At 41.7% G+C, this 26,763-nt stretch overlaps 1 protein-coding gene across 6 annotated transcripts in view; it reads left to right on the top strand.

The window, feature by feature from the left end:
* RREB1 (ras responsive element binding protein 1) overlaps positions 1-26,763 on the top strand; it is a 121,475-nt gene that overhangs the window by 59,064 nt on the left and 35,648 nt on the right. For all 6 annotated transcript variants that reach the window (XM_088169669.1, XM_014885837.2, XM_088169681.1 and 3 more), the window contains 4 exons: positions 3,471-3,560; positions 4,862-5,025; positions 23,350-23,494; positions 24,615-24,754. In XM_088169669.1, the coding sequence (XP_088025795.1) occupies positions 3,471-3,560; positions 4,862-5,025; positions 23,350-23,494; positions 24,615-24,754 (539 nt within the window). The remainder of the gene's footprint in view (positions 1-3,470; positions 3,561-4,861; positions 5,026-23,349; positions 23,495-24,614; positions 24,755-26,763) is intronic.

Below are 26,763 nucleotides of genomic sequence, written 5' to 3'. Positions count from 1 at the left end.
GTAAATGGACATCCTTAAATGAGGAATGGGCAGTATACAGACAGCTGTATTTGTGGGATTCTGTTGTCTAGCTCCTGGCTCTAAGGTTTATTTACAATGTTCTCACTTAGGGGCTGCCCTGGTTCCTTGATTTCATCATGTGAAGTGAGGAACAGGAGTCCAGACCAGTGTCAGGGCAGTGCTGTTACACAGCTGTCCACTGGTACACCATGTGGTCTGGCTTCAGGGAAGTTTATTAGTGTTGGTGACCTTTATTCCACCTGGTATTTCAGTGGGCATTGAATCAAAGGAAGCTCTAGAGTAAATGTGACAGGATTAAGAGGGATTCTTACAGCATAAAAATAAACAAATATATTGAAAACATGGTAAATAGCCTATTTGTCTTTAGGCTGAAAGATTGTTAAGGCCATAGGGGCAAGTGAATACATTACTGAGAAAACAGCAGTGCGATGTGAAATATTAAGTGGGTATCAATCTTGTTAGCAGGCTCTAATGCAGTGAATTTCCACTTTCAGCATAGCAGAATGAAAGCACTGAATTGTTTTAGTGTGTAGCAGTGCAGAGATCTCAGATTCTGGTCAGAATATACCCCTTATTATAATTTCAAGGATAATAACAGCTGATTTTCTGACTGCTGTTTCCCATGAGTTGGCAGCGAAACATTTTGCCCTGAACCTTTGTCCCAAAGTCTATGGTCCTCTTTATAATGCTGACTTTATCTTGGCTGCTGTCTACCTATAGTCTAATAAGCATGTTCTCACATCAACCTGCATGTATTTTAACTTCTCATTTGCTTTTCTCTTGAAGAAAATAAAAACAGTGTGACAGAGGTGTTTTTTGAGCTGGAGAAAAACAGACAGACTTAATGCTCAACTCCGAGAGCATTTGCCATCAGTTGAATGCAGAGCTGTTGTGCCAGATTGACTTACTAAAGGGAGAGTAGCTGACAAATGAGCTGCTAATTTTATCTTTCAGTTCAAGAACTGTGTTTTCACCAACTTGGCTCTGGTGGGGTAGCTGAGTGCTGTGTTTTAAATTGGTGAATGTGGGTACTCTTACAGTAGGGATGCTAATGTTTTTTGGTCTGGATTGGGTTAGTCAGCGGATTTGCTTGAGCTGTGTTACGGTATGCAGCATGTAGCCTGTCTGACCACTGGAGAAAGTTTGGGTTTTAGTTAATAATAAACCCCAGATTCAATACTAATCAGCTCTGGCTGAGCTGTAGTGTGTTTCTGATCTTTGTTTCAAGGTGAACCAGTAATTACTCTATCTTCTGTTAATTTGCTGATTTGAAGAGAAGGCAGTCTGGAAAGCAGGCTTTGTAATCATCAAGTGCATCATGTAGAACTGCAGCATTCATTTAAAGAGGAGGGGGGCAAAAAAACAGTAGTGGGTTGATAATTTTTCAGAAATAGCCTGAGGATTAAGCATCATCTAAACTGTCAGCACGTATGCAGGGATTCATGGCACAGTGTGTTTGTTCTCTGTCTTGAGCCAGCTTTTAACAGGGTGCAGTATAATTGGAGCTGAACATTCATCCACATCAGGTTGCATATAGTAGAATTAAAGCTGCATAAATAGGATGGAATGAATGTTTGTGAATTACACGTTTGTATATAAAAATGGGGGAGGGACACTGAGATAATGCATTCAAATTTTCTTTGAGAGTTCAGACTTAATAATGGCAACTTTTCTTGCTTGCTTTCTAATGTTTTGAAAGTGCTAGTACTTTAGACCTTGGCCTGTATGTGTGGCCTGCAGTGATTACTTTTGGGATGTAGAGGCTGAAATGTATCTGGTAAAACATGTACAAGCAAAAGAGTGGGAAGAAATGGGAGAACCTAATCCTTTCATTTTAGAAACAAAGTCTCAAGACTTGTTTTCTTCAGGCAAAATCGTAAAATAGCTCTTCATCTATGTCTACAGGTCACAGAAGATACTGCAAATTATTATGGCTCTGTTTTTGAAAACGAAATGTAATATAGGGACTCTATAGAAGGGTTCCCCAAATCATGCAGGAGGGGGATATTGCTTTACTGAGACATAAAAAAGAACTTTCTCTAACACTATGTCAGCATCCTGCCATCTTAATGTGCCAGAGGATTGGTCACAGAGACTTGGGTTAGTCATTCTCAGTGTTCTTTGTGAATGCTTGTGTCTGACAACTTGGAAATGGTTGCTTCTGAGTTGATGACTTTGGAATATCACAGGGAGAAGAAAATTGTGTGGAGAGAGGAGATGCATAGACACACTCATACCCATCAACTTACAGCTAAAGAGTTGCTGAGAATGGGTTCTGCCTTTTGCTTGTTTTCAAGCTTTTACTAATGATACTTAAGATAGCCAGCAAAGAACTTCAGTAGAAAATGTCAGTTGGCATAAAAATTATGCTTTTCCACTGGTCATGCAGAGATGGTTTTTGTTCTGTCTTGTCACTAGATGTGTGCATCATTCTAATGGAAAACTGAGGTTTAATTTTGAGTGCCAAATCATCTTCATTTTAATATGCAGGCGTTGGTGCATAAGCCATGCCTGGCTTCCTGGTGAGGTTGTGAAAATGCCCTTTACATCATCCAGTAGCCATCCTTGTGGACAAATTGAGGCAAACAGCTTTGTTTCCTGCAAGAGTGCCATTTCATCCCTGGCTGGAAGAGTGGTGGCTTTGCTCAGTGTCTCAAGGGCATACTTAAATCAGGTTGAGCTCTCCGGTCAGCTTCATTGTTTGTACTGTGGTTTGACCATGGTTCCACCTGATTCTCACCTGGGCGGAGAATGGCAGGATTCATAATATGTTCTTTTGGAGTCACGTACACTCGGGCATTGTCACCTCTTTCTCGCTATGATCTCATCAGATCTTGCGAGCTTCAGAAGGGTGGGGCCTGGCTGGTGTGCCTGGATGGGATGCTTCCAGCAGAAACACAGGATGCTAAAGGAAATGGTGCTGATGATTCAGTAAATGCCACTCTTCCTTCTGAGTCAGCCATGGAGCAGAACATAAGGCCCCTGCAAAAGGGCACCAAGATAGTGCTTTGCTGTCAAGATGGGGTGGAAAATCTGAAGTTCTGACAACTTGTGCTATTAAAAATCTTTGGGAACAATAATGATGTTTGCCCATATATTCTGACAATGTTCCAGGAATTACTTTCTGGTCAGCTACATTCCTCCTGGCAGTTTGAGCTCCTTGCAATTAACTTCCCTTCACTTCCTGTCCTAAACTGCTACTGCTGAGTATCTGTGTGCTGTTAAAACAGCTGCTGTATTTCTGTGGTAGTTGAAATGGCCCCTGTTTATAAATTCAGAAGTTTCTGAAGCTTGCTTGAGGGATCTGTCAGATGATAAATGTATAAATGCAAGTTATTCTGTTACCAGTACTTGGGATGGATTATTTTTTTCCACCCTCATCGCTGACAGCTTTTTAGTCCTTTTACATTGATATTCCTTCTGATTGTTTTGTTCTCTTTTGTCTACAGGAAACAAAAGAAGAGAAGTCTTCCTATACCTGTCCTCTGTGTGAAAAGATTTGCACTACACAGCACCAGCTAACTATGCACATTCGTCAGGTATGCAGAGTACCAGCTCTTGATTTCTTACTTTTATTAAGAGTGTTTCATTTGCCAGGTTGCATTTTGCAGTGATGAAAAGCAATTCCATGTGCAAGCCAATGAAATGCTTCTATCGTTTTGCTTTTATTTTAGCCTTCCCTTGTATTTTCTTAAAAAAGTACACCACACAAACCTAATCCTGAGGTGGGTGATTTTCCTCCCTTCCTTGCCTGGCATTCCATCCCCCACCCAGTGGCTCAAACAAGGATATGTGTCCTGTTCTGCATAGCTTAAGGTATCCTAAGGATCCGGAAAAGCATTTTCATCATGAGGCCTAAGTCCTGTTTTATTATCCTGTTTGAGTACAGATATTTTTACTGGTCATGCAAATTAAGAAGCAGGAAGACATAATTTTTAAATCAACTCCGTGCAGAAGAGCCTCTCAGTCTTTCATAGGATATGGCAGTTTTAGGAGGCCTTTTTTTTTTTTTTTAACTGGATAATGCACATTTTTATTGGCTACAGGCCTGTTCTTGCTCCTCCTGAAAGATATGCATACTTAATAAGAAGGTTTGCCCTTCTCTCTAGCAGAAGGTTCTGCTTTGGATGCTAAGGTGTGGTTGATGACTGGCTTCACTTTATTATTTCAGCTTTTCCTCCTGTATTTTAACAGTTGCTTAATTATTTTTTCTTACTCTTCGAATGTTTTTTGGTTTGGGGTTTTTCTTGTATGTGAAGAAATCTCCAATCTCTGAATGCACGTGAGAAAGAGTGTACATATAGCACAGTAGCTAATGGCCGTAACTTGACCTTGTAATGCAATCTTATGGCCATAGAAGTCTGCATGTACACTCAGAAGTAGTTTAGTTTTGTTGTCTTACTATGCAGTAAGTTTAAAATTAATATCTTTAAAGAGTATTTACTTTTAACTGTCTTCTGCTGTGAAGTTTGTAATTCCATCCTCTTTCCTTACCACTCATACAGCCCCAAACCACTGCACAGCCTAAAGTGTCCCAAGATACCATTTGGCTGATGGGTTGTTGTTGAGTCCCTCTGTATCTTCTTTTGCTGCAGACCTAGCAGAAATGCTGCATTGCAGGCTGTATGAAACAGCTACTTGTGCTGGTCCATTAAGGGTTTAAAGATGAGGGGGGAGGAGGGCTGGGGAGGAGAGGTATCTACAGGGCACACCTTCATATAAGGTACTGTGCCAAGTGGCTCTTTAGAGCTGCTTAATTTGTTTATAGTTCTTGCTGATATTTTACTGGCACTTCAGAAGGGGTGTTCAATGTAAAAAAAAAAATCATTGCTTTCTCCAGCATAACACTGACACTGGAGGGACAGACCATTCCTGCAGCATCTGTGGAAAGTCTCTGAGCTCAGCGAGCTCCCTTGATCGCCACATGCTGGTGCACTCAGGTGAAAGGCCTTATAAATGTTCAGTATGTGGACAGTCCTTCACCACCAATGGAAACATGCACAGGTGAGTGCTGATTGTGTCCCAGGAGTTTGGAAAGGATTACAGGGTAGGGGGCTGTTTTGTTTCCTTGGAGGGACTAGCAAGCTGACTAAAGACACTTGGGCAGGAAATGTGGAGTATCTGTGACCTACAAATGTGGCATAACACATACGGGTACTAGGATGTTTAAGTAGTGGGAGGAAATCAGAATACAGAAAGATCTTCTAGTTTTCTTTAAGTATTACCAAGAGTTGTTACAGCTTTTTTTTGTTTTGTTTTGTTTTGTTTTGTTTTTCAGTAATAGTAGTAGTATGACATGGATTTATCTCAGGGGATAAAAATATATACCCAAGCTATATAGGAGTTTCCAGTTTTGTAACTTCAGAGTCATGGATTCGAGTGGTTGTATTAGAACATCTGGGGTTTTGTTGGTGTTATGTACTTAGGTATCCAAATGCCATCACGAAGATGCCTCTTTGGTATATTTATCTTGTTTTTAAATACATACATCAATATTTGTTTACACTCTAGAAAACTTATTGTACTATAGATCTGACAAATTCTCTGTACAAATTTCCAAATGAAGTTTACTTTGTAGGGTTGTAGCAATATGTACAATTGTCAACTGGGGAGCAAAATGTTAAAGCACATGGATTTTCCTTCCCCTCTCTCATCCCTTGATTCAGTATTCATTTATTTGCATGGGTGGAACATCTCAGAACTGATTAAGACTTCGTGGATTCCCACATAGCTTTAGTCCCCATATCAAAGAGTTTACAACCTACAAAGAAACTGTAAGACAGGTGGGGGAAAAGAATATTGCTTACAAGCAAAAAGGACAGGAGTGATGGTTACAGACTGGTTCTGTGTGGAAAGGAAGAGGTCTTGTTTCCCTGATTATTACCAATCATTTTCCAAGCAGTGTGCTATAGGTGGAATGAAAGGGTGATTTTGGTGACAGTAGGAAAGATAACATAGTCCTGCACAGTGGGCATAATACCTGCTTGCAGCATTACCTTTTCTGTATCATTTTGCTCATGTTAAACACTTGGGTGAAAAGAGAAAGAATGCAGTTCAGTAATTCCATATTTATTTAACTTACAATTGATTGGAATTGGGGAGAGTTGGCAAGATAGATAAAAAATGAGAAGGGAAAAAAAACACTAAGAGATACTGGCCTTGGGCACTGAATAAATCACACATCTGACTCATCTGACCAGAGGTGTTGTGAGCCACGTTTTCCAGGTCGGGTCATTAGTCTGTGTGACGTGGGGAAGGCAGGGCCACTGCTGAGTTGCAGCTGATGCCATTGTCAGTATCCAAGGGTGACTTCCAGTGGTGGAACTCTGGGATGGTCAGTCACTTGTGTCTGGGCAGCTTGCTGGAGGACTGCTTGTGTGTATTTGGGGTTTTGCTCACTGGGTATCTCTTATGCCCTCCTAGAAGCAGGAAAGGGAGACTTCCCCTGAAACTTGAATCCAGGCCTATGAGAGATTTAGTCACCTTTGTTTATGCAGGTTTCCCTGTATAGAAATTCTTAGTATGATTTTGTAGCAAATTTATAGCTAGAAATGCCAGACTCAGTGACTTGCCCAAAAGAAGTAGAGATCAGAACCTTCAGATGAGAGGATAGTTTGGTTTTCATTTTTTCGCTTAACAAGATGAGGCCTGAAGTTACCGGGATGGAGTGCGGTATTTAATGACCACACTAAGAAGGACCTAAGTTCACACAAGGAAAATCTTGATATTAAAAGGTTTTTTGTCTGATAGGTGCCTGTTGGTTCTGTTAAGCTCCTTCTTGTGCAGGGCTGCCCTGCAGCAGCAGAATGCTATTCCCAAGCTTGGTATCTCTGCAACGAGTGACCCTAGACCCATGACAAGCAAAATCCTGAGCACACTGAAATATGCTGGTTCTACTAAAGGAGAGTTGTGGTGGGCAGGCTGTGCCTTCTGTTTTTTTTCAGTGAATAACCTTTTCTTGTTGCTATAACTGACTGTAATACTGGGTCTTGTTGCTGAAGGAAGACATGAATGTGCCAAGTAGGCAGATGAGGATAAATGCAAAGTGAAATCAAATTTTTTATCTGGTGCTATGACATACTCACAAGGAAGATGTTCATTTTGCCCACCAGTACCTCCTGCTGAAACAGGTATTTCTGGTCTAAGATGGTGTGAAGCAAATTTCTTTTTCAAGCATCTCAAATTTAGCTGTGGCATCATGTCCAATGGACTGTCAATGCTGTAGCTGAATGCGTCTCACATCTCATTCAAAACTCTTTCTGCCTCAGGATTCCAGAGCAAGGACCAGTTTGCCAGGTCCTGCCTCATGTGTAACTCCTGCAGGCCATGTCTGTGGTGGTGCCATGTCTGCTCTTCTGTACTGCAAGTCCACCTTTCTCCTCTCTTGTGTGCAGTTCTTTTATTGTTCTCTGGTTTTGTGCCACAGTATCTAAGTAGTGACAGATGTATGTCCAAACCAGCAAAACCAAAAAAATTCTGATGTGCCTCTGGTAGCCAGCATGGTGGTATCTCTGGACCATTGCACAACATGAGGTCAGAGAGAGGAGTTACAGGTGTAGCAAAAACTTGTGATGTGCTGGTAAAGAATCAATGTAGCTTGTGAAGGTCCTGCAGGAGCTTCCCGGGATTTACTGCAGTTACACCAAATATGCATGGTTTGCAGGAGAGGAGCAAGGGAGAAATTGGTCTTCTAGAGGGGCAGTGGGGGGGGAAAAATGTGTAGACTTTTGCCATGTTCATCCTCCCTTCTCTTTTTCCCCCTCTGCCATGTTCTGACTCTTATTTAGCTGTCGATACTATTTTTAAATCCAGACTTTTAAAAGACCTTTTAGGGGAAAAAGTTCAATGGAATAGTTTTGTCCAGGGAAATACTGTGCCATGGGAGTACTTACTGCTGTTTCCAGCAAAGAACGAAATTTCTGATCTCTCTTTCAACCTCAAAGCAGCCACATCATTAGACATTCAGCTGAGTAGAGGAGGGAAGGAGACAAGTTTTGGTTGCTTTTTTGGGTTTGAAAATGCTTACCAATGTTGTTACACTCTCAAGTGCCAACCATCTTCATCAAAAGTATTTTTTCACCACCTTCACTTTACCAAGGGAGAAAAAAACTCCAGAGCTCTTACTTGAAACTCCTTTGAATTGCAGTAAAACTTCTGTGCAACAGCCAAACTTTATTTGGAGTGAGTGAGAACACTGTTTCCTGCACATCTCTTCCTTGAGTTAGTGTAGCTGTGCTGGGGTGTTGCATGTACTCTTCACTTGTGAAATCGATGCTGGCCTTCCTGACTCCCACAATACATGCAACACTTCATTTGTAAATGAGTCATAACCTCTCACATGAAGTCCAGTTTCTTTTTGTTGTGCTCCTTGGCTCCTCATCAACAAGTTGAGTTGAATGGGCACAGCAGACTGGAGAGGAAAGTTCTCTTGTGCAACACCAGTAAGAAAAAGAGGTTAAAACCTACTTCCTTTTCTGACTAGTATAACTCTTGGCCAGGATTTTCAACAGGGAACCTTGAGCCCAGGGTAGCTCAAAAAACTTACAGGCTGCCAGGCTGTTCAGGAGTGACGTGAACCTTCTGTGGGGACAGTCGCATTTGGAGACAGCAAAGGTCTCAGTAGAGTGCTCAATGTCCAGAGCAAAAAACTGATTTTTTTCATTCTTCCTGATGAGCTGTCAGACTGTCTGCTGCCGTATCAGTGCTGCTTCTGCTATTTGTAGAGAGATGGTGCAAGCTGATACAACAGCTGGAAGACCTGTTAGTGCCTAGTATCAGCATCATTAATTGCTCTAGAGTAGAAGACCTGGAGATGATACTGAATTTTTTAGTTTTCTTTTTGACCAGTATTGGAAAGAGCAAGTCTCCTTAGAAACAGCAAGCCTTCTAGAATCAGGAGCTGGTTAGGGATGTGGGAGCATATTTTTGGGGGAGCTTTTTAAGAATCTGGAGGAAAGAGTTAGATCACAGTAGTTTTGAGTTCAACATCCCTGTAACTGGCATTGCAAAGATCAGTACGTAAGAAAATCTGCAATTTAGGATACGTCTTATCCTCACCCTTCTTTGCTAGAGAGACAGACCCTGTGGCTTTCTCTCAGTCACGGTGAATTAAAGTTGAATACTCATCTTCATCAGGAGCATAAACTATATAGAGGGGAAGGGGGTGTATGAAAAGTTTCTGTAGCTCTGTAAGAGCTGGATTTCTAGTGTACTGTCTCCACTCAAAAGATTGCAACTACTAAAGACTTTACAAATGTTTTCCATCTGTATAGTCATAGTAACTCCCTAGGGAGTTTATCTGTGAATAATCCCAACTCCAAGGAGCCCTTTTGGGTCTAGACTCTGACACCAAATAGGAGGTTTCAAGTCTCTTACTCCATCTCTACCACTGCCTATCCCCAAAATGCAGACAGAGGAGTTAGGCTGCTGCTGTGGTTGTAGTGGTGGTTTGTGAGCATTAGGAAGGGACCTTGAAGTCGAGAAAAAAATTTTACTTGTCTGACTGTGTTGCATTCAAACAGAACGTGCATCAGCCTTCAGTGGGAAGGGCGATGCCTCCACTTGCTCCAAAAGCGTTTCCTTTGGGGGTAGGACACTTTGCCAGCAGTTCCTTTTCCAGTTCTATGACTAAGGATAGTCCGTGCCTATCACTTTAAAGTCACATTTTCCTCCCTGCCAAAGACATGCTCTCCATGCAACTAGAAAATGTTAATGGGGTATAAGTGCCAAAAGGGAGGCAAGAAATGACCTTCCTGACAGTTTCCAGTGGGAAGCTATTAAAGGCTCTGTGGCAAGTCTGAAAAGAGTAAAGGAATATTACATGTGTTTCAGCCACAGCTTCCCCAGTTTGGTAAGTGAAGGAGCATTGTCCATGGCTGTTTTTCTCCAGACTGTCCATATAAATCCGGTAATGCAAATTAAGGGAAGTGTTTCATTTGAAACTAAAATGTAGCAAGTATCTATCTTCTTTCTCTTCTTCCATTCCTTGCCTCATATGTGACAAAATTATTTAGAATGGATTTTTATTTACATCCTGATTAGGTACTTCTGGGCTGTTTATGTACCATCTCAGGAGCAGGTCTCAAAGTTTGGGGATTTTTTTTTTTTTGGCACATGTGAAACACCACACGCAACAACCACATGCAGAAGTCTTTGAAACTCAGATTGGAAGATCTGGATCGCAGAAGCTATGCTTTGAAGCATTCTTACAAAGGGTCCTATCAAAGAAGGTATTTCTTCTTTTAATTAAGAAGGCACTTTCATTTCTCAATCTTACTTTCAGTTCTAGTTTTCCCAAACTTCTGATTTTAATATGCTGTGGAAAGATAAACAGCTGTCTTTTTAATCAAGATATTATACTATTCTGATGTTCAAGTCCTTCTGAAACAACACTTTATGTGTGCACCTGTGTGTTGCTGACTGAGTTTCTTGAGAAAGACAGAAAATGCACATGCTGGAGGGTAATCTGTGAATTTTGACATTTTAACCAGCCATCTTTGCTGGCACATGAAGAGCATGCACGTCTGGAAGATTGTAATGCAGTGCTCAGAAAATGAGTGTTGGATCCCGATAAAGGCATAGGGATCGAGATGCATACACTTCAAATGTTTCCCTGCTCCCTTTAACAAGAGTTTGTGTGTCATGGGCAGGCATGCACATAGGCCACCTGTGACTCTGGAAATGTCCAATAGACAGTGTCCTCAAGATCTGGCTGAATCCATCCTCTCCCTACATTCCACCTGTGAATTGTTCCCATGTTATTTATGGCATTGGCCTGCTTCCAGTACGTTGTGTGTGCTTTGCAGGGTGCAGTGCAGTAACAATGCCCAGCCTCTAAGTACAAATAGGATCTCTGTATTCCAGCACGTGCAGGCTGGCATTTGCTTAAGATGGGAGTTTTGGTGGCAAAGCATAGCCAAATGTGATGAAGACCCTTTTTTTCTTTCCCAGAAGAGGAGAGGTACTGCCTTATTACAACATGGTTTGCTTTCTGGTGGTCTGCAAGTGGAAATTTGGTGTAGCTTTGAAAAACTGAACTTGTAAGATCTTGAAGCTAAAAACAAATAGCCAAGAAGCTCACCACACAGAAAATGATTGACACTTCACACATGTGAAAAGACTGTCTCTCATTGTCTTGCACAATAGAAATGTCTCCTTGGTCATTTCCTAAGGAACTTTTATTTCAATGTAGTAATTGGTAAGTAGCACTCTTAAATACTAAGAACCAGGTTATACTACAGGCCTTTAAATCCATTCCTTATGTGCGGAGGGATGATTTAACCACTGTCAGCATGCTAGTGAAAGATAAGCTTCAGCAAATGCAAGTGCCCTAATTCTTCAGCAGGGATAATGAACACAAAGGACTAACTTCTGCCTTCTAGTAACTGATTTATACTGCAGCTTACCACAACTGATGAGTGTAGTTGTGGGAAGCAGGTGAGATGTGATAACTGTTTTGCTCTTCCTTGCAGTTAAAAATGTTTGTTACATTTTTTGCTAGTACGTTTTGGAAATAAGGATGGGGAAACAGGTGGAGGCAAGCTTTTTGGCCTCTCCTGTCAGCAGATAATATCCAGAATATGTGTTTGGTATTCTGCTGGGACCCCCATGTTTTGAAGAAGGTTAAATTAGAAAAAGAAATAAAGAAAAGAAAGGAAGAAAGAAAGCCAGCCAGCCTTTTCAACAACAGTACGGCAGTAAGAGAAGAGTCTGTTTCTCTGTGTCTTTGATTTGAATTAGAAGTCTACAGTACTTTTAATTGTTCCAGGAAGAAACTTTTGTCTGTCTCACTGTTGCTGAGTAGATTTATTTCTGGAAAGGCTATATATAAACTTTTATTTAATTCACATGGCTCACAAATAGGGTGCTCAAAAAAACCCCTCCACTAGTATCTTCAGCAGTAAAAGACTCTGGATGACCTCGTGTGCCACAGAACCTCTGTGAACCCTCAGAACTGAAAGGAGATGCCATGATTTCAGATGTGTTACATGCTGCTTTTGTAGGCTTGGACAGTATCCCCCTTCAGTTATCATTAAAGAGCAGCAGAGGAAGTTAACACAAAAACATGAATGCTGAGATCTGATTAGAATCAAGTGAAGCAAGGAAGTGCAGAGTTAAGATTTATATGCAGACCTTAATTAGCTCCATTGTTCTTGAGAACCTAAGCGTACACAATGAGGAACATTATACTTACATCTCCAGAGCTCCTCAGTACCTAAACATAAGGCATCGGTGTGCTTTTTAGTCCTAGATTTTCTCTGTGTATTGCCTTTAAGCAATAGCAAAGTCTAATCTTGTGCATTGTAAGGTTGTGGGTTCTTACGTTTTGGTTTTGTGCAATGCAAAAAAAAAGGGGACACTCTTAATAAGTTGAGATTTCTGGTGTGATTTGTGTCGAGGAGAAGGTGGTCTGATGTGGCAGGGTAACGCCGCCCTCCTCACGGGCAGTAACATAAATCTCCTGTATAACAGAGCGTATTGAGCATAGCTTAGTGCTGCTTTGTTACCCATGTCACAGTTCAAATAAGCACAAGCCACTTGACAGATTAGACTCTAGTCTCAGAGCACATGGCAGTGCAAGACCTTGATCTTTCCACATAAGTACCCTTTCAGGAATATCACCTCCATTGAAGGTCTAGTATTCTCAGGGATGTTTCCTCCCCTTCTCACCTTGAAGAGCTACAAAATAAATACAAGCCTTAACTTAGCAAGCACTAGAAAATCCAGGCGATCTTTGTGAGGATTTGAGGTGCTTTTAGTCCTCTGCCATAAACCTGACATGTGATTCTTTTGGACATGTTAGCTCTCAAGGTTAACAAATAACATGTTGTTTTGTTCGCTTTTTGGTTGGTGGTTTGTCTTGTAGGTTGTACTTCGGTTGACTGATTCTGTGTAGAAAATGCTGGTGGTGAGAAAGTTTACTGAGAGAGTTTGTGTGTTAAGGTAATCTTCAGCCTGTTGTGCATGCACATCAGTAATGCTTGCATCACTTTTCTTATGAACATGTATTCCCTGTCCTCCTATCCTCTGAAAAGATTCCTGGGCAAAGTACCCACGAGAATGAGGAAAAAGTCTATCACAAACTGCTTTGTGGTTGCTGTCATTCCACCTTTAATGTATGTCTTCCAGCTTTATGTTTTTCCCTCCAGTATCTAACTTGCTCAACCTGTTCTAGTTCAGCATGCTGGAACCAGCAAATTGCAGAACATACCCCCTCTCAGGGTCAGCAAGTCTTTTCCTCTTTCTTTCCTTCCCTCTTTTAAAAATAGGCTATTCCATAACAATAGATTGACAGTACTAGGGGAAACTTCTATAGCCGTTAAAAAAAATAAATTAAAAGGTGATGGGAATCTTGTCATTTGGACTTAGCCAGATCCTTTCACTTAGGTTGTTGAGCCATGATGCTCTTATGCACGATGTACACAGCTTAGGCAGACACAGTCTTTAAAGTAATAGTGCCATTATATAGCTGCTAAATAACACACAATATGCAAATACGACTTTCTGTTTCTTGAGGGTATCTATAGATATGCCGAGTTCTTCAGGCTGGTCTCTTAACTGAAGTCTGCTAAACACTCTCAGTGATTTTTTTTTTTTTTGTAAATCCTCAGAGTCAGCTTTCCAGTGCTGACTCACATGAAGAGATACCTTGCAGCAGAGAAGGTGTACAACTTCTGTGTGGCTCATTTTTTACACGAAGACACTTCAGTGGTAGCTTTTTTTACAGTTTCAGACTGAGGGGAGAGAGAGTAAAATGACAATTGTTCATGGACTGAATTAATTCCTCTTGAGGGCTAAAGTTACCAAACTCCTGTAAAGTAGCACAGGTCATGTGGGGACTTTTGTTTCTAGTTTGACTAAACAGACATGTAACAAGACGTGAAACTTCTTCCTAGTGCTTCTCTGCTCAGCAAGGGAATGCTGTAAGGAAAGAGGACCACATGTTCAGGAACAGGAGAGGAAATGGGCTGAGCACGTGAAACCTCTTTTGCTAGGATGCCGTCCTCAGCGCTGGGAAGTTTGCAGTTTGTGTGTGTGCAGTGATAACCTTTACTTCCTTGCCCCTTGAGATACTTGGTGGCTGCTGATACCGGGGTAATGTGGAGACCCTGCTTTTAAGGAAGATGTGCTTCCCTTATCTCGTGCAGCTTCCTTTCGTGCATGCGTCTGTGTGTGTGTGTGTGAGAGAGTGTCGGGGAGAGATACTCGGCTCCATCTGCACAGCGTCCCCAGCAGTGCTGTGGCTGTTTTTTCCTTCTTGAGCTGTGTGACGCAGCAAGTTGTTCTGTGCTGTGCCATCAGGATTGCTCAACACTGGGGTGTGAGAGGGGAACCAACAGCAAGAGGGCTTTGCCTGGTTCTGGGAAGTAGCTGGGGTTTATGTTTGCTTGGTTAAGAAAGGGGTGTGGTTCTGGAGGAGAGGCAGGACATACCTAGGACTTCTTCGACTGTGTTTGCTCTTTAGGATAAGTCTTTTCCTTGTTGTGATATACTTTCTCTAATTTTCTCTTTCCTTCTCTCTCCTTTACTTCTCTCTCCGTTACTAAAATTTAGCATGGCCTCAATTATCCTTACCTTCTAATAACTTGTTTTCTTTAAACATAAAGTTTCCTGAAAAACAGCAATGAAGTAACTGAATAAGGTTATATAGTGTGGTAACTAAAGGACATGCCTGAAAACTACTAATTTCCAAAAAGATTGAAAGAAACAGTTCAGAATGGCCCAGGCCAGATTTTTGGTACACTTTAAAAAAATATTACTTCTGCTTAATTTTACTGTTGTTAATACACTTTTTTTTCCAAGCTTAAGGAAGTATGGTGGCCTGAGAAAGATCTTGTTTAGTAAAGGAGGATCTTGTCCCATATAAAAGTTTCTTACAGTTTGGAAGTCTCTTTGCCGTATTCAGCATTGTTAATTTAGGTTTGCTCTGAACATAATGTAAACTCTGTGTGATACCTTGGTGAAGTGGTACTGGGAAGCTCACACTACATTTCCTCCTCTTTTGCCCTCCTTTACACCAGAGTTGATGCAAACTGCTTTCTTCTGCAGTCCTTTGGGAAGCTTTGCTTTGGAAGCATGGTTTAAATCACTTCCCTGTCACAGCATCATCAGGCAAATATTTATCTCCCTTTTTTTCCTTTGAGGTGTTCTGACAACGTTGCTGTTAGGGAATAGGAGTAACTTTGAGCCAAGCTGGGAATGCAGTTGTATCAATTTCAGCCTGTTTGAACTTGCTGAGTCTGTGTAGCAAGTAGTTGCTTAAATGTGAATACAGCGTAATTATTCAGAAGTGGTACCCCCCCTCGTTGGATTTGTAGATCATTATCTTTCACTCATGCTTACAACTTGCCTTTATTCACAGCAAAGCAAAATTTTTCTCTAGGATAAAAATATAGAATGCTCTGTGTGCATGTGTGTGTATCATATATCCTTAGGTATCATGTATTGGCAGCTGCGTGGTCCTGGCTAACTTTGCAGGCTGTCCTGGTAGCACTGAAAAGAGGTTTGAAATCTGTCATTCGAATTTAATCACTGGTGGTTTTTTCAGCCTTAGCACACAAAGCCAGTGTTGGTGGATCTGAATAATGGCACTCCTAATCATCCCAATGATGCCGTCTGCTGGGAGAGTCTCACTGCGCCGGGAGCCAGGCAGCCGCTCTGAGCTGGGGAGGATGCTGAGGGCATGTCTGTGGCACCTGGGGCATGCCAAGGGGGCGGCTAAACCCGTGTGTCACTGCCTGCTGCTATGTGAGGAGGCTCCCCAGGGCCACCTTAGCCTTGGCAAGTAGCACGAACAACCACTGGAGACTCCATGAGGATAACGAGGTGTGCTACCACGCCGGCAGGATGGCAGTGCCTGGGTGCAGTGGGTAGCAATAGCAGGGGGAACTCCTGCTGGGCCTGCTTGCAGATATGCGGCTTCAGTGAGTCAGGGCATCCCAATCTGATCCTTCCTGAGACCTGTTGGCCCCACCCTACCCTTTCCCTACATGCACTGCAATGACTTTCCTACCAGCGTAGCCATAGAGATCTCCTGCCTCTCAGCTTCGTTTGGTGTGTCCCATGCTAGGGTTCAACACTGGTTACCACTAGAGTATATGGAGGAGCTTGGAATTTGTTTTGAGATTGCTCTGCAGTTGTAGGAGGGAATTTCCCATGTGATTGGGATTTCGGTATTTGTCTTGTGACTTGCTGTGAAGTGTGTGCGTGTCTGAGGGCTTTTTGGGCCATTTTGGGGGTTTTTGAGGATACAAATACTAAGCCAAAAAGAGAAGACAAACAGAAACTTGTCCCAGTAGAGATCATGTCTGCTTTGCAAAATTACCTGCATCTTTTTGTTTCCTGTGATTATAACTGGCAAGGGCTGAGTGGATTGCTCTCTTAAGTGGGTAATGTTGGAAATACATTGTCAATACAGATTCTCTATGTGTTTTAGCAAACAAACAAACAACTGACTAAACTCTTTAGCCCAAGGGCATAATGCTGCTGCACTTTTGACTTAAGTTTCAGTCATATTCACGAGACTCTTAAGGAGGGACTTAGCAGCAGGGTATTAAACGATTGTTCCTAAAAATACTGCTGCTTGACTTTCTCTTTGTTTAGGGTTTACTTCCTGTATGCATTAAATGGCAGGAGCTTTGAGGAGAAGTTCCCTGTGTTTTCATGCATTTCCAGACAACTTGGGCTAAAGTATCATATTTTAGGAAGAATGAAACAAAAGCAGAAGATAATGTGACATAAGAATATCTGAAAGGAGTGTCATTTCAAAGGCTGTCTTCTCTTTCTTTATGAGACATTTTCGATTTTATGAGGCCTGAAGTAAATCATAGTCCAAAATTCAACCCGTCTTCGATGTATCCTGCACTCCTGTTCATTCTGATAGCACTAAGTCGAAGCTTTAACAAAGCAGACTGGTTTTTTTATTTTTTTTAATCAGAGATGTTTGGTCATGTTCTGAAGGATAGACTTTAAGTATTGAAAAGTTTGTTTACTGGTATTTGGAAGGAGCAATGTAAGTGAAAGATCTTGAGATGCAAAACAGTGAAAGACATAAAGCAGTTGAATCAGCTAAATTGTACTGACCAGCTCAGTCCTTCCCAGACTAGCTTGGGAACTTGAGTAATTATTTTTGTTGTCAGGGGAAAACCAAAATGTATTATAAATAAGGTGAAGGATGGAAAGCACTGATTTTTATTCTTTGTCTTTGATTTGAATGATTGGATGTGTGCCTTCCTTGTCTTCAGATAAGCATCAGATGTATGAGGATTTTCCACTTGGTTTTGATACCAAACTGCCTAGAAATCACGAGGGAGATGAGGAGTAATCATGTGCAATACAGTAGAGTATAGGGTACATCTAGTGGTAAAATGGAGAAACTTATAATAATATGTGGGATATGAAGCCAGAACCTGAACTTGATACTGTCAGATGATCTCTCTGGACTGATAATGCCCAGATTCATTGGCCTCCCCACCACGTTTCCAGAGACGTGAGGGAGGAGGAGGTGTTTATACATACACTGGATTCTGTGCTCAAGAATTAATCTTGATTTAGATGCTGGGACTTTCCCAACCAGGCCTCAGTGAAATTGCTTGCTGCTCCCCCTCTGGACATGCTGCTCCTTCTAATCAGACCTACCTGGCATAAACCTCTCTTGACTGAAAGCCAGCAGTGCTTGTGCTGCCATAGTTCTAAGGGAGAGGCTTAACCCTGAACCCTGCCCAGGGGTTGCAAATGCAACCCTTTTCTTCCATACCTTCCTTTAGGCTGGGCCTCCAAGCCAGACAGGCCTTTTTTCTTTGGGACCTGAAATACATCAGGAGGCATGGAAACTCAAGGTGCAGCTACAGTGTACCTTTTTCTTCTCAGAATTAAGAGATGAGGGATTCCCACGCATGCTGAGAGATGATTTCTATCCAAGAGCCAAGGTGGTGCTGATCAGGTTATCTGCATGCAAAGCAGAAGCTCCTGGTTTTGTTCATAATTCACTGGGACCCAGAGCTGGAAGCAGCTGCATCTTGCATTTGCCTCCTTCAGGATGCTTTGGCTGCTCGTTCTAGCCTTGAGCCAGCCAGTCAAAACCTGCCCACATTCTGGTTTTGGCATTGAAGCTGTAGGCTGCCCTGTTTTGAGACCTCCAGAAAGCTTATACAATCAATATGCAAATCCCCTTGGCATTAAGAAAATTCATCAGCCCTTTTTAGAGATGTGGTGACGACTGGGATGTGATGAGCAGGACCTGCATGTCACTTCAGCAGAGCACACGCTCCCCTGCCCTCCCCATGAGTCACCTCCTGTAGACACTGTTCCAACACCTTCCACAAGAGAAAAAGGAAAAAGGCATTTGAGTTTTGCATTTGCCTATTACTACAGAAGTCTCTTCTTCAATGTAAAGTAGCAAAATATTCACTTGCTGCTGTTCTAGTGGAATAGTCACGCTCCTGAAATCATGCTCTGCATTACGGTGTGGGGCTAGAAATTTTTTCTGCCTATTTGTCTTAAAAAGGGAAAAAAAAAAAGGAAAGAAGCCAGGGGAATTCTTGTGCAGTATCATCTTAGTCATCCTGCTCATGTGACCATGAGAGGGGAGAGGAAAGTTGTGGCAGAAGAGGGGAAACAGAAGGTGGTACTCAGGGGGTGGATGGAATGAAAGTCAGTAAAGCACTTGAAAAAATGTGATTTTGTTGGGAGGACTGACTGGCATGCAGTCCTAGCACAGTTGGATCCTCTTGGCTCACCTGTGAAATTCTTTGTGTGAGGGGGAGGGAAGAGATTATGAGGAGAGCTTTTTCTCACACAGCTGTGCTGCAGAAAGCATAGTATATAGCAAGGTATTTCTTTTTTTTGCATAGCAGTTCTTAAACATTAAGAGTTTAGTTCAGAGGTGGATCAGACCATGTTTGGAAAAGACTTAGTTTCCTCTTTTATATTTATTTTTTGCAAATTTTTCTGGTTCTTTCTCTAATTTTAAATATAGTTCCACCACTTTCTTTGAGAGGTTAATCAAGGCTAGTTAGCACTTAATGCAAATGAGTCCTCCCTAATATTAAGCTCAAGTTTTTATCTCCTTCCTATCATCCTGTGTATCACGGCTTGATTTTAGTGTTCCACCCTCAGCACTGTCCCAAGTGTATGTGTACTTGCATGCATGCTGGGGAGACTGAGGTGCAGATTTCAGGGCTCTGTACCTTCCTGAACTTGTCTCCTGTACTTCTGTTGCTCTGTAGAATGGCTCAGAGCCACAGTTCATTGATCTAATTTAGAAAAAGAAATCCAAGTTTCTTCCACTGTCATTCTGGCTGTCTTCTGAGCTGCAGTAGTGGTCACTTTAAAAATACTGACACATGTTACTGTAACTTGCATCTGCAAGTGAATATGAGCATTTCTGTGCATGTCCTTACTTTGCCCTTCTTTTTTTTAAACTACATTCTCTACTTAAAGTGTTGAGTATTTATCTTTATTTTTTGGAACTGATGAATGTCATATCATTTTTCTTTATCACTGTAAGATGCTGAAAGCCAGCCTGACTTATTAGCCTGTCTTTTGCATTCTAAGTATGCCAGTGTTGTCAGGCCAAAATATGTTGTTATAGTCACAAAGGGAAAATAACTTCTAAACAGAGCTTTGTTCCTTTTCTTCTTGTATCTTGGCAGGCTAAACAGTGAGGTTGAACATTTTCAGTGTTACATGTAAGATCTAATTAAGGCAAACTCTTCTAAAGGAGTAAGGCAACACAAATACTTCCCCCCCTTAATTATGGTTAGGAAACTTATCAAGTAGAAGAAGCCTCAGTGAAGGGAGTGTTTAAAAGAGGTTATGGATGTGGATGTGACTTGGCATCTGCTGAAGTTCAACCCATGTTGGGTGATAAATGTTGTCTCGAGGCAGAATGACATCCATGTTGCAAAGTAAAAGAGAGAGATGAAGATTGTGTCTATCCTTTGTACTTCTTGGCTTTATCTTCCCGCTTATCTTGGGCTGTAGCTCTAGTAATCTTTTTCCTCTCCACCCTTAACTTCATGCAGTGAAACTTGCCTAACCTGCCAAAGGAACAACCTGCTGGCTGTAATGTGGGCAGGTTGCGACTCTCCTTGAGAACTCTGGAACCTGCTGCTTTGGTTTTGGAATTTTCCCTTTTTTCCTTAATGATCACATGCATAGAGCTATCACAGCAGATGTGATGTTTGACCTACAGTAAAAGTCAAAGGTGCAGTCAGGGTGTCTTCCTGTTTATAGCTCAATAGCTTAGGCTGCTTCCTTTCAAATATGCAAAACTAAAACATGAAGGGATCACCACATTCCTCGCTGTGGTATGGATTCTGCTGTGGCTTTTAGAACATGGCAAAAGCACACACGTTGCAGGAGTGAGAACTGCAAGCAGTTGGGGCAGCCAGTGACTGACAGCAAAGCCCCCATCACTGTGGAGCTGTACCCATGTTAGCAGGCCCTGCCTTTTTGGCATACTTTACACTGCAAGCACAGTTGAACTGCTTTTGGGACTTGCAGGAGCCAGTGTGTGTTTGCCTGCACTAGGTCATGCCAGGCAGAGGTGCTAGGTTGGGCTGGCACTAACCTGGAGGTGCCAAGGGTTTTTCCTGTTAGTATGCTGTAGATGTGCCATCACACCCCTCTCAAGTAAAAGCCAGCTCCATCAAAACAAGCAGAGTTCAACAGGTGGACAAACAGCAGGAGGAAAGAACTTTGCCCTAAGGAAGCTGTTTTGCATAGGTAGCTGCTAAACAGGAGTTGTGCATACTTGTTAATGGTTGGAAAAGAGACTTTAAAAGAAAATGGGAAGAAAAGGTCAATGCATAGCAGTTTTTTGTTTGTTTGTTTTCTGGATGAATGTGATTTAGCTTGACTGATTTTGCTCTCTAGCTATCTGAAAAGTAACTGGCAAGTAGTTAGCTGTGCTTCAGCCGAGCTGCCAGAGGGTTAAGCAGTCAGGCCCTGTATGAGTGCCTAGAGTGCAGGGACAGACAGGCACAGCAAAAGCCTCTGTCCCTACTTTCAAGAGATGATTGAAACTGGAAAGCAGTCTTTACCAAAAAGAAATAATAAAAACATAGACAAACAATCCACCTTCCAGGTTTTGCTTTGCCTGTGCAGTTGAATATTTTGATTTTTTTTGTTCCAAGATGCTTTTTGAATTTTATCTTCTATCGTTGTGGACATGAACCCCTTGAACAAATAACTGTTTTCTTCTCCCGTACTCTTGTGTAAATACAGACAACTGCAGCTCATGCTGCTGTTTTATCAACCATGAAAGAAGCTCTAGCTAGCATGAGAAGTTAGATCAGTGTCATAGGGGAAAAAAACCCAACAAGATTAAAGAAAACGAGGCAGTAGAGTATCTAGAGATGCCTTCCTGCAGATTTTGTGAGATCAGTGAGGTAGCACTGGATTAATGTGGATAAATCAGTTGCTTTGGTGCCTGTGGTGCCAGAGCTACCAGAGGGCCAAGGCAGGGGAGTACACTCAGCACTCTGTATGCTGTGTCAGCATTCTGGGTTTTCTCTGGTTTCTTTCAAACCTAGAGAGAGCCAAATGCTCAGTCCTTCAGCATTCCTTCTCTTCCCAAATGGGTGATAAGCAGCGAAAGAGGTTAGAACAATTTCAGTAACGTTTGTTTCCATGATTGTGTGTCCTGTCTGCTGGGCACATCTGCACATAGGTGTGACTGACAGGTGTCACCGGTGTCTGTCCACCATTCGCGAGACCAATGAGAGTTACTGGGGATCTGGGGAAACTACAGGTTTTTCCTCATGGACCTGCTCCTCCAAGCAGCCCCAGCCTTGATGGATGCTGAAAGCAGGCAGTAGCTGAACAGCCGTTTTTGTCTTGCATTGGTTCTGGTACCTGTGGTGCTTTTGGCTTGAGGCTGTTTCTGCACAACACCCTGCAGTTTGAGACAGGATATAGTTAGAGGCAGTGATTTTTAGATGCCTTCTTTTTTTAAAAAAAGTTTCTGAGATTATGAAAGGAAGCATTAAAAATAGCATTGTGTGGTGAGACAGTCTTCCCAGCAGCTCCAGTGGGGTCTGCTGTGGCTCAGTTCGGTCCAGTGCGTCATCTTGAAGCATCATGCCCTTGGCATCCAAAACTAAAACAGATTTTATGTCATAACACCAAAGCAGTTATGATGACGTGCAAGACTTGTTAAAACATGATAGTGTGCAGTCATGTTAAATGGCACTGTTGTGGATGTGACTTCTGAAAGATTTGCCCAAGTGCCATTAACATTGTCTCCATTGTTTTTCTTTGAAGTCAGTCATATGGACATATGGCAGCTCCCTCCTGAACTCATATATCTAGGTATTAGAAGCAAAAAATTTCCATTGTACCTAGGAGCATACAATTGATTTTTTTTCAATAGTAATATAAATTCGAAGTCAGGTTAAAGGCCTACCTTTAAAAAAAAAAAGAAAAAGAAAATAGGAGTTTTGAGTTGTCAGAAGCAGCAGCATGGGAGCAATACCTTCCATCTAACTGAAGGGAATTAGACAATAGTGTCTTCCTCATGTTGCAGATACAGAAAACCAAGAGGCAAGTGGGTCAGGTAAACAGATATTAATGAGATTGCTTCCTGAGTAATTCTGTCCCTTTCCCTTTTCCTGTGTCTTTGTGACAAGAAATAGTTGTTTTCCTGGGAAAGCAGGTTTGTGAACATGCCTTGACAGTACAGGGTTTTGCAAGCCATACCTAGTGCACTGTAACAGTGGGACCAGATAATCCTGACTTCAAAGCTGCACTTGAAATTCGATATTGGTAGTCCACCATTGTGTTAAGGATGAGAAGGAAACAAATATATTTAAGAAATGTTGCTCTGGCGTTGGCATATACAGATCTATTTGAGGTATAATCTCAAACTCTAGAGAGAGAGCCAGTTGAAGATGAGGTGCTTCTTTTGCACTGAGAGAAGTGGATGCTAAGCTGCAGGCTTTTGCTTACTAGACTGCCACAAGACAGGGAGGCTGAGTATGTGGATTGCTGAGCAGGTTTAGGCAGAACCAGGACCTCATGGGTGATGGGGAATGGGCACGGTGCACATGGAAATAGATGTTAGCAGGGCAAGTGTTGTGCTGTGAGCTGGGACATGGGGGAAAGCTTTTGAGCTCCCTGCTGCAGCCCTTCACAGGCCCAGGCACTGCAAAGGGGCCGTGCTGGATCATGCCTCACCTGTTTTTCAGAAGTTCAGGCCTGTTTATGGGATCTCTGACGGTATCCTTTAAAGGCAAACCTTAGAAGTGGTGTTGGCATTAAAATTTACATTGGACTTCCTGCCCCAGATTTGCCTGCTGACAGTGTCTTCTTCCCCCTCCTGCTCAGGCACATGAAGATTCATGAGAAGGATCCAAACAGCACAGCGAGCACCACTCCCCCCTCGCCGCTGAAGCGCAGGCGATTGTCTTCGAAACGGAAGTTCAGTCACGATGCTGAGCTGGACAGAGAGGAGAGGACACCTGCAAAAAAGGTTCTTTACAGGGCATGAAGCAAAAGATGTTCCTGGTTATCTCGTAAATTGTCAGCTGTTTGGTTTGTGCAGTCAGCACAGACTTGTTACAGCTCTGCATATGAGTTGCCGTGCTTATCCTGTGTAACTGATACAGTTGTCTGGGATTGAGAATTTCTAATTTCAGAGATGGAAATAATTCAATTTTTAAAGTTCTTTATTGTTTAAATTTTTGAATTTGCTTATGATTTATAAATAATTGCTGTTGGATGACAAGAGGATGTACTGTTCTTTTGCTGCTGCAGCTTTTCCCCTACCTTTTTTATTCTTGGAGAATGGTGATTTAAACTTTTAAAAAAGCAATGTTTACTTCTAAAGCAGCAGCAGCTAAAGTCTGCTTTTGTCTAGATCTGGAGGCAAAAAAAATCTACAGTACATTTCCCTTTCACAGTAGCATAATCCTGCCTTATTGGAGTTGCAAGAGTGACCAGAAAATATTTAATTGAAGGCTAGACATTTCCATTAGGGTTCTATTTATGAAATATTTTAACACATATCAGTCATTTGTCCAAAATGTATGATGTCTGCCAAACTTGACTGTTTCCACTTACTATCTCTAAATGACAAGCTAGTAGCAGTTCCATTTAGCACAGTATCCCTTGCTCTGTGCATACTTTTCTCCCTCTAATCAGAAGAGAAGTATAGAAAACATGCAGAAGTTCATTGCTTCTCCCTGAACCACTTGACTTAGCAGTTGGCAGTATCTCAGCGGCATAAATAATTTAGGCTGACAGCTCCCCTGGCTCTCTGAAGGGGAGGAATGCTAGTTCACTGGTATATAAACACATGGGTTTATACGTTCTTCAAGTCACAGTTCCTCATTAGAACTGATATATCTGTGACTCAGCCGCACACTTTATCTCCTGTTGAGCCTCTTTTTGTGTCATGCATGTTCTTACACATGTGCCGAGCCTCTGTTGCTTACCCTCTCTCCTGAGGAATGAGTCCTTTGTGTTTGCTTGAGCAAGGTTACACATGAAGCCTCCAATTTTTATAAGAGAAAGACTTTGAATGTATTGTAAATTCGGTGTGTTGCTTACAAGTTGGTCTAGTGAGGATTTGTTTTTCCCTTTTTCTGAAGGTTCTCGAGGATGGCCATTCTGGTGAAGGGGATAAGAGGGCTGACGATGAAGTTTATCATTGTCCAGTGTGTTTCAAAGACTTTTTTTGCAAGTATGGGCTGGAGTCCCACATGGAGACACATCCAGATAATTCATTGAGGTAAGAGATAGTACCCAGAGTGTCTTTGGTCACCAGAAGATGCCTGCTGCAGAGGGGTAGGAGCCCCTCAGCTCCCTGCACTCTTAACTGTCCCTCTTTGTGGTTTTGAATAGGTTTTAAAATGTTTTGCCTCATCTTGTGCCACCAGGGTATTGTAGGGCTTAATTTTATTATTTTTTTTGCAAATACAGGAAATCTTGCCAGTTAATTGCTGGAAATGGTTTTAGAAAAAATTAAAGCCCCTCTTCTCCCTTTGAAACCCATCACTGTTACAGAAAACTGTAAAATGCCAACATTGCAAAACTTTAACAAGATATACTGAAGATGTTTAAAACTTGATAAAAAAACTTGATAAAAGTATTCAGGTATCATCTTATGAGATTATTCTGTTTGTGGAGAAGGCAGCAGCTGGATAGAAAGGATTTTTCAATTTTTCAGTCATGGAATGACTGAGGGTAGATGAGTTCCTGATTTCAGGCTTTCAATAAAATGTTTTATGCTTTTCTGCCTTTTAGGCAGAGGTTAGGGAATGATGTGGATTTTGGCTTAAATGATCTTTTCTTAACAAGGAAAAATTATTTATTAATTGTTTGGGAAGGTGCTTGAATGTTGTGTTTTGATTCAAGTAATTGCCTCTGAGACTCCTGAAATTGTTTTACTTCCTGTTTTTTACCATAGAAAAATGTAGAGCCAGATACATGAAGATATAAAAGAAATATTTCAAGTCTAGTTGAAACATGTAGAAAAGCTGCCATTTTAGGAAAGTCCATTTGCAGAAGCTTGTCAATATTTTAAACTTATTTTGAGACATTGGACCATAATGATCTTTTTGGGAGGGTGAAGAATTCAGCATCTTGAAGTGTCAACACTCCCTCCTCGATACAGGTTCTTAATAGAATGGCATGCAGCAGGCGCATCCCATTCTATTAAACGGGATTAATTCTATTAAATTTTCCCTTTTTAAAATTTTTATTTAGAAAACCTTGGTAAATGCTCGGTAACATACTTTTTAAAGGCATTGTTAATTTTGCAGTTATTGGGGAAAGGAGTTGAAAGCTTGGTCCATTCAGGAGTAGCTAATTAAACATACTTTGCTGTTTCTGAAGTAAATGAGGTAAATTTTCATTATAGATCAAAGCTGAAACAGTTGTTCTCCAGTAAGAGCTGTGCAACCCCCACAAAATGGAGTCTGGAACAATTTCTCCTTACACTTCATGCTTTAGAGAAAGTGGCTGATATACTAGGTTTATCCTGGCATTACCCACATTTTGAAGCTTTTCTGAAAATATGACCTCTTTGCAAAGTTTTATTCTATGGACCTGAGTGGAGAGGTGGATTTTCTTGCTTTGAATGATGGATATAAGATAATGAAACAGATATCCTTCTTGCTTGGCAACTTTGCAGTCTGCTGTGGCAAGGCAGCAAGACACAGTGGCTGTGCAAACATGCTGTTCTTCTTTATGCAGGTCTTGCTCAAGTATTAGGCTTTGGGATAATATTCTTCTGAAATGGATTTTGTTACCTTTGATTCTGTTGAGCAGCAAAGACTACTAGAATGTGTCCCTAAATCAAAGTCACAATTGTCAAGTCCGTGGGTATGATTTAAGAGTGGTACTGGGATGCTTATCTTTATAGAATTGTCTAAGTAAGGGAGGTTTTGTCAGGTATTTGCCTCAGCCATTTAAGACGTGTCAGTGAAGACAGGACAAGGAAGATGTGGTCTTCTCTGGGCAGCTAGTATATTAAGGTGCAACTTACTCTGCCCATCTGGTTTAAACCACGCCTTTTGTCCTAGTCTAGACAAGTCAAATGACACTGTCTGACTGGCCCAACCTAACAGAAAATCCTGTAGTAAGCAGAGCAATTTGGAATGCTGTTAAGGTGGCTCTTTCATCCAAACGAAAAGGGTTAAAATCCCTGGCCAGCAGGGGCTGTAATCCCCTGATTCCCAGAGTTCTGCAATACTGTTTGTAGGATTCAACAAGACACAGAATGTAGCATGCCTTTCT

This window comes from Sturnus vulgaris, chromosome 1 (genome assembly GCF_052056855.1).
Source record: "Sturnus vulgaris isolate bStuVul1 chromosome 1, bStuVul1.hap1, whole genome shotgun sequence".
Classification (NCBI taxonomy): domain Eukaryota; kingdom Metazoa; phylum Chordata; class Aves; order Passeriformes; family Sturnidae; genus Sturnus; species Sturnus vulgaris.
Note: the sequence above shows the minus strand (reverse complement) of the source record. Positions and strands in the feature narration are given on the sequence as shown.